Below are 16,335 nucleotides of genomic sequence, written 5' to 3' on the forward strand. Positions count from 1 at the left end.
CAGAGCTTCAAAACACATCAAATATAGTGTTGTAAAGACTGTCTTTTTATTTTTCTGCATTATAGATTATGAACCGAAATTAGGAAAAGGATAAAAACGACTGCTGAAAGATTTCTGTACTTTTTAAAAGCAAATAACCTAAAGCTCGTTTTAAGTGCTATCTACCTTACTGTGTGTTAAGCAGTGGGGGTAAGGATTTCAGACAAGCTAGAGCCAAGATGCAAATGGAGCTTTGGCCAGCAACAAGTAGCAACTGGTGTAGACCAGTGTCAAGTTATTAATAACAAAGGCCTTCTGCCTGCCAACGACTATGTAATGGCTCCCAAACAGCAAAACAGCTTAAGGGGGAGAATGTTTTTGGGAGAAGTCATTAGATTTCCACAAGGGCAAGAGAAGTCTTTTTTCTCTACAGAAACCACCTTAAGTCCTCGAAAAGCCAGTTTAACGTTTCCCTCAGCAGTTGCTGTCAGCTTGACATTTTGAACCAGTAAGCCAGAGGCTTTACAAACATGAAGCTGCAACCCTGTACGTTCAGCAAACAAGCCAAAGTATCTGGAGAAGGAAAATCAAGAAGCATCAGATCCTGACACACCAAAAGGACCATCTCAGCAAACCTGGTGAACAAAGGATAATTGAACCGTTTTCCCAGTGTTTCCTTCCACCCAATAACCCAATGTTATTTTTTTTCCTTTTTCTGTCTGTCTGTTTGTAAGGTGTAATAGTCAGTTATTTGCAGCTAGAATCTATTCATTTCTAATAAACAGTAATTCTACTTAAGAAACCTGGTCTGTGCTTTTTGTCAACCTTAGTATAAATGACAGGAAAATTAGAGAACTTTGCTTATTTTAATAAAATCTTCAACTTTTGCAACAATTCTGGAACTCGTGCCACTTGATTAGCAGCGCACTACCCCATTAAGGCTTAACCGTTTATATGACTTACATCTGCACATTTCATATCGACAAAACTCTATTTCCTGCTGGTCACATCAGTTAATACTTGGGTTAAAATATTCCATTAAAAACATATTTTCCCACATTTATAATGTAAAGTTGTTACAGCATCAGTATATGCACCTGCTGGTGGGTGCCATTTTAACCCCTCCATTTTACTTGTCAGAATACCAAAAGAAATTTTCTCTATCAACCAATTCTACTTTTCAGCTTCCCAAACTGGTGTAATGTTTTAAATTATTTCTAAAAATGTTAAAAGTAAATCAAAAACAAAAGTGAAGGCATAATGTGCGACTTTAAAAGAAATATTGAATAATATCTGGACATCCTGCCATCCTCTACTCTACTTCACCTGAAGTCTATAACAGGATTTGATTCCTTGACTTTACATGCATAAACTCATCATTTTTGGGTGGTGGGGGAAAAGAGAGACTAACAAAAACAAAATTCAATTCAATTTGTATGGCTTCATCATAAATGAACTGCCACAAAAGAACTGGGCTCACATTAAAGCTTAAAATGTCAAATGGCCAAAATCCCTTTAATAGCTTACCAAGGCACATAAGTGCTTCAACAAAGGTAAGTAAAATATCATGTCTTATAATAACTAGTCCAGAAAATATAGGTTTTATCTGTGCGCAGATTAAGCAATAGCATCTGATCTACTAATTACAGACGTGTGAAAAACAGTTTACTTCCAATAGTCTGACGTTACCATCGTGGAAACTGCTAAGTAGTTGGAATCAGCCACAAATAAAAAATGTTGACATCATTAGGAGTACTCCATTTCAAAGAGAAAAACAAATAAAAATCGAAAATCTGATTCCACTACATGATAGATTAGTAGAATAATAGAGTCGATCTGACTACTAAAGTGGACAGCCCAAATTAGAATCAGTGGTCAAAAATCTTCCCATTTTGGAAGAAATGGGAAAGCAGCTTCCACAGGGATTTCAAAGGCTGATTTAATTAATCATTAATTGAGACAAGACCCAAACCAAATAAGAATTGAATTCTCAACAGTAGTCATATTGGACTCAACAGAAACTCAGTTTCTCTCTCTACATATGCTGCCCAAACTTCCAAGTCACTCCAAAACATTTTAATTTAGATCTCCAGAATGCAAAGTATTTTGCCTTTATTTCAGAAGTGTGCTAAACATTCCTGGTAATCAAACATTCTCAAATGATATGGATGGAAAAGAAGGACTACAGAAGTACTGATTGATGACGATGTTACTTTTCAAAACAGAAACGGTGTACTTGATGTCCCAGAATTCCATTTGGCTGGGGTTCAGAAACAGAGCTGGTGAAGTGATATTGCTTTTTACTAGAGCCTGGAGCAGTTAGCTGGTGATAGATGACCATTCTGTTCACAAATTTCAAAAGTGTGGAACAAAAAACTAGTTGTGAGAAGAGATTAATTATCATAATGTAAATGGGGGAAAGAAATTGTTAATGGTAGGGAAGGAGAGAAATTGCTGAAATGTTCAGGAAAGCTTTCTTTATCAACATATTTCCTAACTAAGTGTTGAAAGAAAACTGGAAATTTTGGATATACTTAGTAGATCTGGCACCAAGTGGGGAAGTGTTAATCTTTCAGGTCAGCAAATGAAGATCTCGGCTCTCAAGAACTCAGTTTACCTCAAAAGTGATTACTGAAATGTTAGCTCTGTTTCACTTCTTTCTCAAGATGCTATTCCTAAGCTATATACATCGAGCATCAACAGTATTTTACTTCTGTTAATGAAGCCCATTTTGGACCTTGTTTTGGGGAACGAAACAATTCGAGTAGAATATGCTGCCGTATGAGATTTCTTTTAAAAATTAAAATATGGGAGGTGGGCTTTGCTGACAAAGCCAATATTACGGCACAGCCCTCAAGAAAGTAGTGATATATGTTTGTCCGTTTCAGAGGGAAATTAAATATAAACTACATTGCTACATGTCTGGAGTCAAGTACAGGCTAAAATAAATAGATATAGCAGATTTTCTTCCCCTAATGACACCAGTGTAGCGGTTGCGTTTTCTTTTTGTGACAATTCAATTTTAAAACTAAAACTAGATGCAAAGAGAAGTCAAAAAGACTAGCAGGCAATATTAAGACAAATCTCAAAACATTTTCTGAACACATTAAGCTGTGTGAAAATATTCCAGAGGAGTGGAATCTTGTTCATATTATTCCCAAAATGGCAAAGGGATGAACAGGAAACCAATCCAGTTAGCCTAACACGAGTTATGAGGAAGTAACTGGATACTGATCAAACTTTCATTTGGAAAAGCATGAATTAATCAAGATCAGCCAGTATAGATGTGTCAAATGGAAATAAAATCTAATTAACTTGATTTAGTTAGTTCATGAGGCAAAAGAGAACGGTTGATCAGGGTAGTGCAGTAAATGTTCTATATATGGACTTTTGACAGGAATTCAGCCAAGTACCAAACAGGAAGCTTAAGAAGATGTAGTTACGGGGGCAGTGGTGATATGTATGAAATTGAAACAGAAAGTAAACATCGCAAGATTTCAAAACATTTTGCATAAACTGACATTAAGTAACAAAATTCTGCAAGCTTCTTATGTTTTAGCTATGCTCCCAAGCTGTAAATTTTTCAGTGGAAGCTCTTAATATCAAACTGAAAATTGTTTAGAATAAAACAATATGCAAACATAACAACAAGACTCCTGTATTCTAGTTCTTGTTACCTGGTCAATGGATTGCCACTGAAATCTGCTACTTGTAATGATTTGCAAAATGAGATACTTTCTGGAATTTCCATAATATCTGCAATTAAAAAGGATTAAATTAGTCATATACATGGCAACAATATTCTGTATGACTTGTTACCTATCGAAACAAATCAAGGTCGAAGTATCAGCAATCTAATTACACGACGTCAAAATGGACCAAAAAAAAAAGTACTGTGTAATATTTAACTCCAGTTATACTGCATGTCTGGTATTAATATAGATCTTTTACACCCAACAGACAGTAAACTTCTTTGTGAAGCCTTCTCAGGAGTATGACAAACTAGAGGTGATAGATGGCCATCGCGAGCTGACTATCAGCAACACATTGTTCATTTACCCTGTTTTACAACAGACAGACACACCACCAAAGTCAACTATTCAACTTTGCATGACCAAAGTGTCCTAACTTTAGCAAAAGCCAAATTTTTTTCATTCAAACTATAACCAGCAGTAACAAGCTCGAATCAGTACTTCACAGCGTAAATATGAAGATTTGTAAAGCCTAAATAGCAACTGGGCAGCATAACAGAGGTCTCCACAATGAGAATATGTTGTTTGCGATCTCATGATGGACCAGAAGCCTACTAGCAGCAGGGACACACTCATCCGTAAAGATCCCAAGTTCAACCTTTGCCCTCTGCTTAGTTAGCTAACCTGCTTAACTGACCTGACTCAGCATAACATAAGCAGCTTTAGCAGCCCCGGGCTAGGAAGATGGAAACAATCCAGGATTCCTTCTCCAAATTATATTTCAGATACGTCTGTTGCACGTAGGCTTACTTAATCTTTGCGGGCAAGGATGAAAGCAGTCTGAGAATTGATCATTTTGTCAGATTAACGCTCCCCGTGCAGGTTAGGCGAGAAGGGAGTAGAGTCAGAGAGAAAGAAAATTGGTGAAAAGGATGAGGTCAAACTGAAAATGAACCATACTGTTAGATAAATTAGTTTCCATGCTAAAGATTTGATATACAAACTTCAGCATAAAAACACTTGGCTAGGAAATTGCTCCATTTGAGAAATCCAAAAGCAGATTCAGAATGGCCTAACAACAATATCCTAGGAATCAATACATCATTCCTTCCTTTCAACTCCAATCAACCTGAATACGAAAACCTCCTTTTCTGCAATCCAAACCGAGATAAAAATAGTCAAGCATTGCAGAAACAGGAGTTCTGGGAGGGGAAAAAACCAAAGTAAAGCAGTTCATTCACATTGAAACAATTACAATTTAAAATACCAAATTTCAAACCTTTCAAACTATTTGTTATAATATCTCGTGCTGCTCTTTCACCAACTCTTAATAGTCAAAAACTTCATAAATCAGTCAGAAAATGAACATGCAGCTTAAAAATTGGTCTGGCCTTCAGGTGAAAGAAAATTCACTCAACATTTGGGATACAGCACCACTGTCCCACAGGAATAAAGGACACAGATGACAAAGTTGGACAAATGCAAGGAAGCAGAGAGTAATGATAAACAGGTGTTTTTCAGACTGGATGAAGGCATATAATGGGGTTTACACTAGGATTGATATTAGATCCATTGCTTTTTTTGATTTGTGTGAATAAGCGAGACTTTGTGGAAAGCGCACAATTTCAAAAGTTATAGATGACAATACTTGGAAGGGTAGAAGGTCGTAAAGAAGACAGAACACTAACAGGTTGACTGGCTGGACAAAACTGAAGGTGAAATTTACAGAAGAGTAAAGTAATACATTTGCCAATTAGAATGAGGAAAGGCAAAGCAAAATCAAGAATATAAAGAATCCCAGGAGTATGCGTATAAATATTGGAAGATGGCAGGGCAGTTAGAGAAAACAATTAATAAAGGGATCTGGGGCTTAATTTAAAATAAAAGGTAGAATATAAAAGTATAAAAAGTTACAATTTATTTTTTATAAAATACTCGTTCAGCTTCACTTGGAGTACTATCCAATTCTGAGCATTTATAAACGACGTAAAGGCATTAAAGATGATGCAGAAGATGGATGGCAGGAGGGAACGAAAATAATATTTGTGAAAATGGAGTCATTTCAGTGACTATTAGACAGCCAACAACCAGTACATTATAAAGGAAATACATTCATCCAATTCAAGATGACAAATTATCAGAATATTCAGCCTTCATAAAAACATTGAACTCACAAGGAGGCCATTCAAACCAGCAGGCTTTTGCCAGTTCTTTTGAAGAACTGAAGGGACTTGATACCACATAATCCCTACAGTCCAGAAAGCAGTCATTTGACTGATCAAATCTGCTCTGACCCTCCCCCCAGAAGCAAAACCACTGCCATTTCATCTCTTTAAGCCTACGTGGGGTTTTTACTTGACTAAGCCATCTAACCTTTACATCCCCGAGGCGGTTTTTAGCATGGCCAATCCACCAAACCTATACATCTTCCAACTGTTGGAGGAAACCAAAACACCTGGAGAAAACCTAGAGAGACATGGGGGGAACATGCAAACTTCACACAAACAGTCACCCAAGGCAGGAATCGAACCCAGGTCCCGGCACTGTGAGGCAGTAGTTCTAACGACCGTGCCACCATGTGACCAACAAATTCCTCTCCATCAGGGATAAATCCAATTCCTTTTTGGAAGTTATAAATAAATCTGCTCCCAACACACTTCAAGGTTGCATGCCAAATCGTAATTCACAGGTTTGTACGTGCCCCGGCTTTTTCTTTACCAATTATCTTATACTGGTGCCCTGGAACCAACCTCTTTATTCCATCAAATCATTGATAGTTTTACAAGCTCTGCAAATCGCAATTTAACTTTTTGTGTTCAAAGGAAAATAAATCCAATTTTTCTAGTGTCTCCATATAAGTGAAATTCTTATCACTGGCATCATTTTACAATAGGTAAAACATCATTTTAACTTCAAAGACCATTATTGCTTAACTCTACTGCCTAACAGTATCCAAAGAACATTTTTTATTTGCTCGACAATTTATATAACCCAATAAAGGGTTTCCATTCAAATGGATTGCAGTGGTTCAAGTTGGTAGCTAACCACCACCTTCTCAAGGCAACTAGGGATGCGCAATAAATGCTATTCTATCCAGCAATGCCCACATCCACAAGTGAATAAAATAAAACCTTGCTCCCTATGCACACCATTAACTAGCACTTAATATTTGAAAGAATGAGTAAGAACTCCCTTTTTCTTTCTTTTTCTCCCCTTCAGGAAGCAAGTAAATCAACTATAAATTAATCTGCCTTAAGTTGACTAACAAGGGGCATGTTGCTCAATGCCATGTAACTCAAGATTCTGGAATCTGGAAGGCTAGAATTCAAACCGAAACATCTGCAATAATAAGTATTTATAATCGTCTACTGACACGAGTACATAATGTTTGTCAATCTACAATTACGTGTACATCATACTCAGCTGATTCACAGCAGTAGCAAACAACATCCTAACTCAGTCAAAGCATTGTAATCGTAACTAAAGGAGGTGGGGAATGGGTTAGCAAATATACAATGAGCCATTTCAACTATTAATAAGAAAAATAAACACAAAGAAAGACAAGACAGAATCTGATCCAGCTGAAGTCTGCATGCTATTTCAAAATAAGTCTTTCCACATACCAGAGGTTTCAATTTTACATAACTGAGACTGTAAAATTATCTAGTTAAAACAGCCCAGATTTTAAAGTATACAGTTAAAGCAGTGCATTAACCAATGGAATCTCAAATGACAATTAATGTTACACTTTGAGGAATATGGATTGTCAAATCATTTGATACTTTCATAACTTTCCCTCATCTTTTTAAAACTATAACAAAGTTATGAAAAATGTCACATCTTGACATTCTGAAGACTTTGAGCTAAGAGTTTTATTATGCCAATACTAATCTTAAGATACATGTACAGTAGAACACTGACTTTCTGCTGGACCCAACTGGGCGACATTATAGCTAAAATTCAAAAGTGTTTTTTGGATTGATAAAGCAAAAGACACCGAAAAACAGTGCAAGTGTTTTTTTCCTCTGAAAATACAGAGAGCCTTCTGAAGCAGTGATGTCTGTTCTATTCGCCCCTCAACTCCAACTGAAAGCAGTTATAGTGTCCAAGTCATATTACAAAACCTTACTGGCTACTGCTGTACATCAACAGATTTTACTCCACACGCAAAGAAGTAAAGAAGTTTCAATGCCTGTTTGGTCTTCAAAAACTCCAGTTTTGGATTTGAACTGCTTGCCATCTTTACATTAGAGGATAATTACTCCAAGTTTCAAATGTAAACGCTTCTACACATCATAAGAAGAGTTTGTCTGTTACACAAAGCATTAGTCACACAAAACAGTACAAAATCCTAAGTCTAATTACTGTTCAGACTGGATCACCCATATTCTGTTTAAAAGGTTGTTAGCAAAAGAAGAATAATCTTTTCCTGCAGAGGAAAAACAAAAAAGCGACAGGGGCTAGGATAGGTAGTTTGAGAACTCTGGCATCAAAGCTTCTCCAAACAGATCGGTGGGGAAAATAATTTTGTAGACCTTTTGCTTTCACATCGTATCATGTTGATATTTCAAAAATGGTTGAGACATTAAAGACATGAGGAAGAGTCTGTTCTGAGAAAGTGTCACTCAACCCAAAACGTTAACTCTGATTTCTCTCCACTGGTGCTGCCAGAACTGCTGAGCTTTTCCAGCAATTTCTACTTTTGTTTCTGATTTACAGCATCTACAGTTCTTTCAGTTTTTATAAAGACAAAGATCCCGAGTTCATCAATTTTCTACAATCTATTTGTAAAAGCCATGGCGCATAGAGTAATTTAAATATCACAACTTCAAGGATTTGAATCTGCGTCACTTTAAATATCACCTTGTCCAGAATTTGGGCCAAAAGTCCCAAGTGAATGACTCGACAGAGTTTCATCATGACTACTGCTTGAACATATTCAGCAGGTATTACTTCATACTTAAATGTTATTTGAACTTATGGCTACTGCAGTGAGTGAGACACGGTCTTACAACTCTTAATACCTTAGTTGAGAATCATCTGAGAGGATGAAAGCCTCCTCTCCTTGACAATCTCTTTTCAGTTTCTAATATGCTCTGTCGATAATTGTTGAATTCACTCAGATGCACCTGAAGCTGAGTAACATAGAAAGTACAATCTTTTTTCCCTTCGGGAATTGACATTAGGACATTTAGCTAAGTGAAGTAGAGTGGAGTGAGCTTCATGTTGCATTCATCTGTGTTACAGCATCAAATTCTCTCCCAAGCCTGCACTTGGTCAATGTCCCTCAAGGCCTTTTCTGCTCGTGGACTTATCCAGATATCTTTTGGACATTGCGGCTGTGCCTGCGTCTGCCACTTTCTCTAGTGGTTCATTCCACGCACGGGCCACTCTCTGTGTAGGATGGTTGCCCTTCATGTCCTTTCTGGATCTTTCTCCTCATCTTCAGAATGTGCCTCACTCTAGGAAGGATACCCTTATCATTCGTCTTATCTATGTCCTTCATGGTTGAGCTATAGGGAGAGGCTGAATAGACTGAGGCTGTTTTCCCTGGAGCATCGGAGGCTGAGGGGTACCCTTACAGAGGTTTACAAAATCATGTGGTCATCAATGGGGTGGATAGATGGGGTCTTTTCCACTGAGTGGGGGAGTACAGGGCTGGAGGGCATAGGTTTGGGGTAGGAGGGAGGGATTTGGGAGGGGGGCAACTTTATCGTGTAGGGGGTGGTGTGTGTGTGGGCTGCCGGGGGAGGTAGTGCAGGCTGGTACGGTTGCGGCATTTGAAGGGCAGCTGGATGAGTGGGAGGGATTTGGAAGGATGTTGGCCAGATGCTGGCAAATGAGACTAGATTCATTTAGCCTATCTGGTCGGCATGGACCAAAGGGTCTGTTTCTGTACTGTACATCTCTATGACTCTTATCCGCAAACAGTAGAATACGGTGCAGATATTCCTCAACATCAATGAGAGCAAGCCCATGGGGAAAGAGTGCAAGAGAGCAGGCAAAAGCAGAACGGGTGGCTCATAGTCACAGACATTGAGAGCAGAAAGAGCGAGTCTGAGAGGAAACAGTGCGAGTGGACAACACTTAAATGTGGGACAGCTGATAGCAAAGTCTTAGTGAGAGCATTAAATCACAGTCAAAGGATGAGCTGAGTGCAGAAAACTAAAACAAATTGCTGCTGTTTAATTAATTTGTTTTACATTGCATATATTTCACTGAAGCTCACTTGTTGATAGGTGCTTTAGATTTTCAGATATATTTTCTACCATTCCCAGTCAAATTTAACTACTTTTGGTATTTTAGTTTTTTGGGGTGGCTCAGTGGTTAGCACTGCTGCCTCAGCACCAGGAACCAGGGTTCGATTCCACCCTTGGGCAACTGTATGGAGTTTGCACATTCTCCCCATATCTGCATGGGTTTCTTCCAGGTGTTCCGGTTTCCTCCCACAGTCCAAAGATGTGCGAGTTAGGCGGATTGGCCATGCTAAATTGCCCATAGTGTTCAGGGATGTGTAGATTAGGGGGATGGGTTTGGGTGGGATGTTTTGAGGGTCAGTGCGGACTTGTTGGGCCAAAGGACCTGCTTCTACACTCTAGGGATTCCATGATCTACGGAAAAGGTGAATTCCTTAAAGTTTCATAGGTCTCTGTTTCAATGTGCTACATATCAGTTTCTTAGAGGTTTATTTTAACGAGTTCAGTATCAAGTATTTTCATGGTCAAAGTCCTGTAATTTAGAGATTAGCAGATTGGTTACAATGGCAGGCTAGTGGGAACCCATTGTGTACACACTCTGTTTTATTCAAGAATTCTAACTTCATAAATCCTAGAAAATCATGTATGCAAGAAGTACCACTAGCTGCTAGTGATCAAGCTTGAGCTCTGGATGAAGAAACGGTCGGACTTGTGAATCCAAAGTCCGAGCATTTCCATTAAGTTACATTCCAGATGTGGTCACCTCACAGCTACCAAAGGTGCAGGAAGCAAGGGTTAGGGGGAATCAGCAGAAAGTAGGAGCAAAGCACAGGCAGCAGCTTTCAGTTTGAATACCAGAGACGGTCATGGCTCTAACAAGAAAAGTCAAATACTCAAAACCATGGGAGATCTGATTGCACAGACAAAAAGCGAAGAGTAAAATTACAGCAGTTATCATGGATCAAATAGTCAGGGACATGGTCAGGCTTTTCTGTAATTGCAAATATGATTTTCAAATGGAACGCTGCCTCTCTGGTATCAGGATAAAGGATATATATTTGATTTTCTGAGAAAGAAAGTGGAACAGCCAGAAATCACGGTACACGTTGTAACCAATACCATGGGAGGTAAAAATGAAGGCTTTCAAGCCAAGATTCAAGAACTAGGAAAACATAAGAATAACTCAAAAGATGGTAAGTAGCAACTGCATAATTACTCCCAATGCCATCTGCAGGTGAATATGGAAACAATAAAATGCAGATAAATGCAATGACTGGAAAAGTGTTACAGGAGGAGGGATGGTTTCAGATTCTTAAAACATTGATACTGGTCCTATGGGCAAGGGTGCCAGTACAAGATGGTTGGATTACACCTAAACAAAACTTCAGACCAACGTTCTCACTAAGAGGTTGACTAGTACTGTTCAGGAAGAGAAACACAATTTAGTAGATGAGAGATCACAGGACAGAGATAGAGTGGAAAAATTAGAAATATCCCAAGAATTACAAAAACCAAATGAGGAAATAGCAAAAAAGTGACAAAGAAAGTAACAAACTGTGCTTCAATATTCATAGTCGAGTGAGTAAGGTTGATAACTCTTTTGCACAATTGCCAAATGGAATTATAGTACAGTTGCATTAACAGAGACATTATGTTAGTAAGTTTGCAGATGACACCCAAAATTGGAGATGTAGTGGACAGTGAAGAAGAGTACAACAGGATCTTGATCAGATGGGCCAAGAAGTGGCTGATGGAGTTTAATTTAGGTAAAAGTGAGGTGCTGCATTTTGGTAAGGCAAATCAGGGCAGGACTTAGAAACTTAATGGTAAGGTCCTGGGGAGTGTTGTTGAACAAAGAGACCTTGGAGTGCAGGTGCATAGTTCCCTGAAAGTGAAGTCACAGGTAGATAAGATAGTGAAGACGACATTTGGTATGCTTGCTTTTATTGGATAGTGCAACGAGTATAGGAGTTGGGAGGCCATGTTGCAGCCGTATAGGACATTGGCTCAGCCAGTTTTGCAATATTGGATGCAATTCTGGTCCCCATCCTATTGGAAGGATGTTGTGAAAATAGAACGCCTTCAGAAAAGATTTACAAGGGTGTTGCTCGTACTGGATGGCTTGAGCTACAGGGAGAGGCTGAATAGGCTGGGGCTATTTTCGCTGCAGCATCAGAGGCTGAGGGGGTGATCTTATAGAAGTTTATGAAATCAGTCGCATAGACAGGGTGAATAGCTAAGGTCATTTCCCCAGAGTAGTACAGTCGAAAACTAGAGGACATAGGTTTAAGGTGAGCAGGAAAAGATTTAAAAGGGGCCTAAGGGGCAATTTTTCACGCAGAGGGTGCTGCACGTATGGAATGTGTTGCCAGAGGAAGTGGGGAAAGTGGGTACAATTACATTTAAAAGGAATCTGGATGGGTATATGATTAGGAACGGTTTAGAGGGATATGGGCCAAATGCTGGCAATTGGGACTAGATTTACTAGGATATCTGGTCAGTACAGACGAGTTGGACCAAAGGGTGTGTTTCTGTGCTGTATATCTCTACAACTCTATAACCAGTACTTGGTCATTAACATCCTTGATGGCAAGTATTAAAGAATGATAAAGGAGAAAAAACAAAAAGAGGTGTGGCAGCATTCACTACGGATAGCGTTAAGTTTTAAATGTGAAGGATTTTACAAGCTGATTTATGGACAGAGTCTCTGGCTTGAGTACAGGAACAGAACAAGAGCTGGTAAAACTGAGCTCCAAACAGTGCATGGAGAGACAAGCAAATCCATTCCCAAATTTCAAGGATATAAGAGAGCAGCGATATTAGGAGATTTCGACTACACCAACAAAGACTGAGAAACACATGATTTCAAGGGCATGGAGGGGAATTTTGACACGCAATAGCAGAATTTTCCCAATTTCCCAATCAAAGCCTACAGTCCAACAAGGAAGCAATACTGAATCCGGCTCTGGGGAGTGAAGTAGGGCAAATGAAGCCACTACATTATTCCAAAGTTCCCAAATAATAATATACAAACTTATATCACAGTTAATTTATTATTAGCAGTATAGCAACTTGTTGTGCCCAAGAAGCCAAAGTTCAGGTTCATTACTAGAATAATGCCCAGTATTTACCAAATAATATAGAAAGAATAACCATTTTTACAATATTACAAAATGCAAAATCAATACTTCTGAGCTCTAATACCCTGCAATATATACATCATGTTTCTAAAACAAAACAGCAATGAAATAGAGTTTTATTTTTATATTCATATAATTTTATATTATTTTCTTTTATATATACATTATTTTTATATTCAGTGTTGGGATATAGGCACCACTGGCAAGGCCAGCATTTGTTGCCTGTTCCTCATTGCTCTTAAAAAAAGATGACAGTTCACTTTCTTGGACCACCCACACACATAGAAAAATATACTCAAAACGTTGTTAAGTCAAGAATTCTAGGATTTCAACCAGCAACAGACATCCATTGTAGGCAAAGGGACAAACCATCACCTAAGCTGAGTTTCTAGACAATAGCATCCATCCAGGTTGGTGGCGGTAGGGGATTGTAATGTAATTGAACACCACACAGAAATAGTTAGACAGTGTTTTGTTGGAGATGGTCAGCAGAGTACTACACAATGTGTGAACAATCCAGTGAATAGAATCCTAATCTGTTTAACCTTTATTCATAAGACGATCCCTCCACCCAGAGATCAGCCTATGGAACCCTGTCAGAACTGTCTCCAATGAAATGATATAAGGGGACCAAAACTGTTCACAGTGCTGATGTGGTCTCATCAGCACCTTGTCATAAGACCTCTCCACTCTTATTCTCCAAACCCCTTGAAACAATGACCAACATTCCATTAGCCTTCCTAATTACTTGTTGCACCTGTGTACTAGCTTTCTGTGTTTCATGCACAAGTACCTTTGTGTTGCAGCTTTTCTTCATTTAAATTATGCTCTGTTCCTTCGTTCTCGCTTCCAAAATGAACAACTTAACATTTTCCCAAATTATATTCCATTTGCTGATTTGTTTGCCGACTTAACTAACCTATCATTATCGCTCTGTAAACTGTTTGTATCCCTCACGCAACCTGCCTTTCCACATATTTTTGTGTTGTCTGCAAATTTGGCTACCGTGCATTTACTTCCTTCCTTCCTCCAAGTTATTAATATATATTGTAAACAGTTGCGGTCCCAGCAGTGACTTCATGTGGAATCCCACTGGTTACAGGTTGCCAAACCAAAATACCTAAGATTTTAAGATTCTAATAGAATGATAAACCAATCATGGCCAACCAAGGAAGTTAAGGAGAGTATAAAGTTGAAATAAAAAAAGCATGTAACAAGGCAGAAAAATCAGTGATAGCCGTAAAGACTGGGAATCCGGCAAAGGGAAAATAGCAAGGTATGTAAAAACTGACAATAAGCTTCTTTAAAAGTAACAGAGAGGTCAAAGTGAATACAAGCACGTCAGAAAATGAATCTGGGGAGAGAGTTTATGGGGTTTGAGAAAATGATAGAGGAATTAAACACATATTTTGCATCAGTCTTTATAGTGGTAGATACCTCAATCATCACTTTCCTCCTTACTTAGAGTCACAAAATACCTCCTTAAATGTCTGCCACTGCTTGCTTATGTCATTCCTGCTAATCTTTCTGCCGAGTCCACTTTAGCCACCTCTATCCTCATTTCATCGTAATTCCCTGTATTTAAGTTAAACAGTTATTTCTAACCCTCATACTGAATATTAAATTTGATCATGTTATGATCATTAATTCCTAGAGGATTTTTTAACTCAAAAGATCACTTATTAAACTCACCTTATTACCCATAACCAGATCCATAATAGTCTGTTCATTGGTTGACTCCATGTAACCATCCCTAATGCATGCTATGAATATTTTGTTGTAGCCAGCCTTACAACTTGATTGACCCAAACAACATGAAGATTAAAGTCACCTGTAATTATTGATGTATTATTTTCACATTTATACTCTTTACTACCGTGTGGCTACTGTTTGGGAGCCTATATGCCACTCCTACCAGTGTTCAATATTGCAACACACACACGTGCATGTACATACACAGGTCTGGAACATTATGCTGCCAGTCCAGTCCAGTCCCAGCCTCAACCTTATCTCGTGATAACAATGACATCACATCCCCATGAGTTAATCAACACCCTCAATTCATCAGCCTTTCTCGCAAGACTTCTTGCATTAAAGTAAATACCATCCTTACATGTCATGCTCCCTTGTGCCCTAACTAATTATATGTACACTGTCTTCTATACTGACTTGGTTCTTCGATACTTGTCTGAATACTCACCCCCTACAACATCTCCACTCCATTATCATATCCCCCTACTAAATTAGTTTAAATCCCCACTAATTACAAAAGTAAACCCTCCTTCAAGGATCTCGGTCCCACTCTCATTCAGGCGCAGCCTTTTGGACTTGTACAGGTTCCACTTTCTCTGAAGGAACAAACAGCCCAATGATCTAGGAATTTGAAACCCTCCCTCCTGCTCCAACTCTGCAGCCACACATTCACCCGTTTTCCACCTATGCTCACAAGCACATGGCACCAGGAGTAGTCCACAGATTACAAACTTTCAGGTCTTGCTTTTTAAATCTGCTGTTTAGCACCCTCAATTCTTGTTCCAAGACCTCATCCTTCTTTCTACCCATGTCATTGGTCTCAATGTGAACCACAAACTGTCTGCTCTCCCACTTCAGAATGCCCTGCAGTTGTTCAGTGACATCATTGATCCTAGGGCCGAAGCAGTGACTTATAAGATGCTCATCATAATTTCCTTGTTTTTGTGCCTTATGCCCCTATTTCTAAGGCCAAGGATTGTGAATGCCTTGTTAACCAATTTCTCAGCCCGCCCTGTCACCTTCAATGATTTTAGCACGTACTAGCCCAAGTCTCTCTGCTTCTGCACATACTGGTAGGTTAAGCCTTGGACGCCACCCTGAAAAAAAAAATTCCTACAGGCATAATCGAGGTGGTCTGAAATAGTTCACACCCCAACAGCCACAAGCGTCATCTTTTGTCAATGCTAAATAATAAGAAAGGTAGAATAAACAAGAAGTTAAACATGATTGTGTCACTTTATAACAAATGAATAGCACTGCTTAAAAATCAAAAGTTACAGATGAAAAAGCAGGCACTAGACAACAAAAGGATGGAATGAAGTCAAGAAAGCAGGGAAGATATAAGTTAAAGACTGAAGGCTAACTCAATCTAACTGTTCAGGGAATATTGTCAATAGTGCAGTAACATTAAAAATACAAAGCTCATTCTTATAAATTACCATTTCGAGACAGATCCAACTCGACTAACAGCATGAAGTTTGCTATTTCTGGAGGAAGTCGCTGGATTTCATTGTCACTTAGTCCAAGTTTTCGTAACTTAACCAGTTGGAAAAATGGCTGAAATGAAAAAGAAAG

General features: G+C 38.6%; 1 protein-coding gene across 2 annotated transcripts in view; it reads right to left on the bottom strand.

Annotated features, from left to right (window-relative positions):
• lrrc1 (leucine rich repeat containing 1) overlaps window positions 1-16,335 on the bottom strand; it is a 156,734-nt gene that overhangs the window by 103,253 nt on the left and 37,146 nt on the right. For both annotated transcript variants that reach the window (XM_020528127.2, XM_048597478.1), the window contains exons 2-3: window positions 16,200-16,317; window positions 3,657-3,735 (exon numbers count right to left, since the gene is read on the bottom strand). In XM_020528127.2, the coding sequence (XP_020383716.1) occupies window positions 3,657-3,735; window positions 16,200-16,317 (197 nt within the window). The remainder of the gene's footprint in view (window positions 1-3,656; window positions 3,736-16,199; window positions 16,318-16,335) is intronic.

The sequence above is a fragment of the Rhincodon typus genome, chromosome 5 (genome assembly GCF_021869965.1).
Source record: "Rhincodon typus isolate 14 chromosome 5, sRhiTyp1.1, whole genome shotgun sequence".
In the NCBI taxonomy this organism is placed as follows: Eukaryota; Metazoa; Chordata; class Chondrichthyes; order Orectolobiformes; family Rhincodontidae; genus Rhincodon; species Rhincodon typus.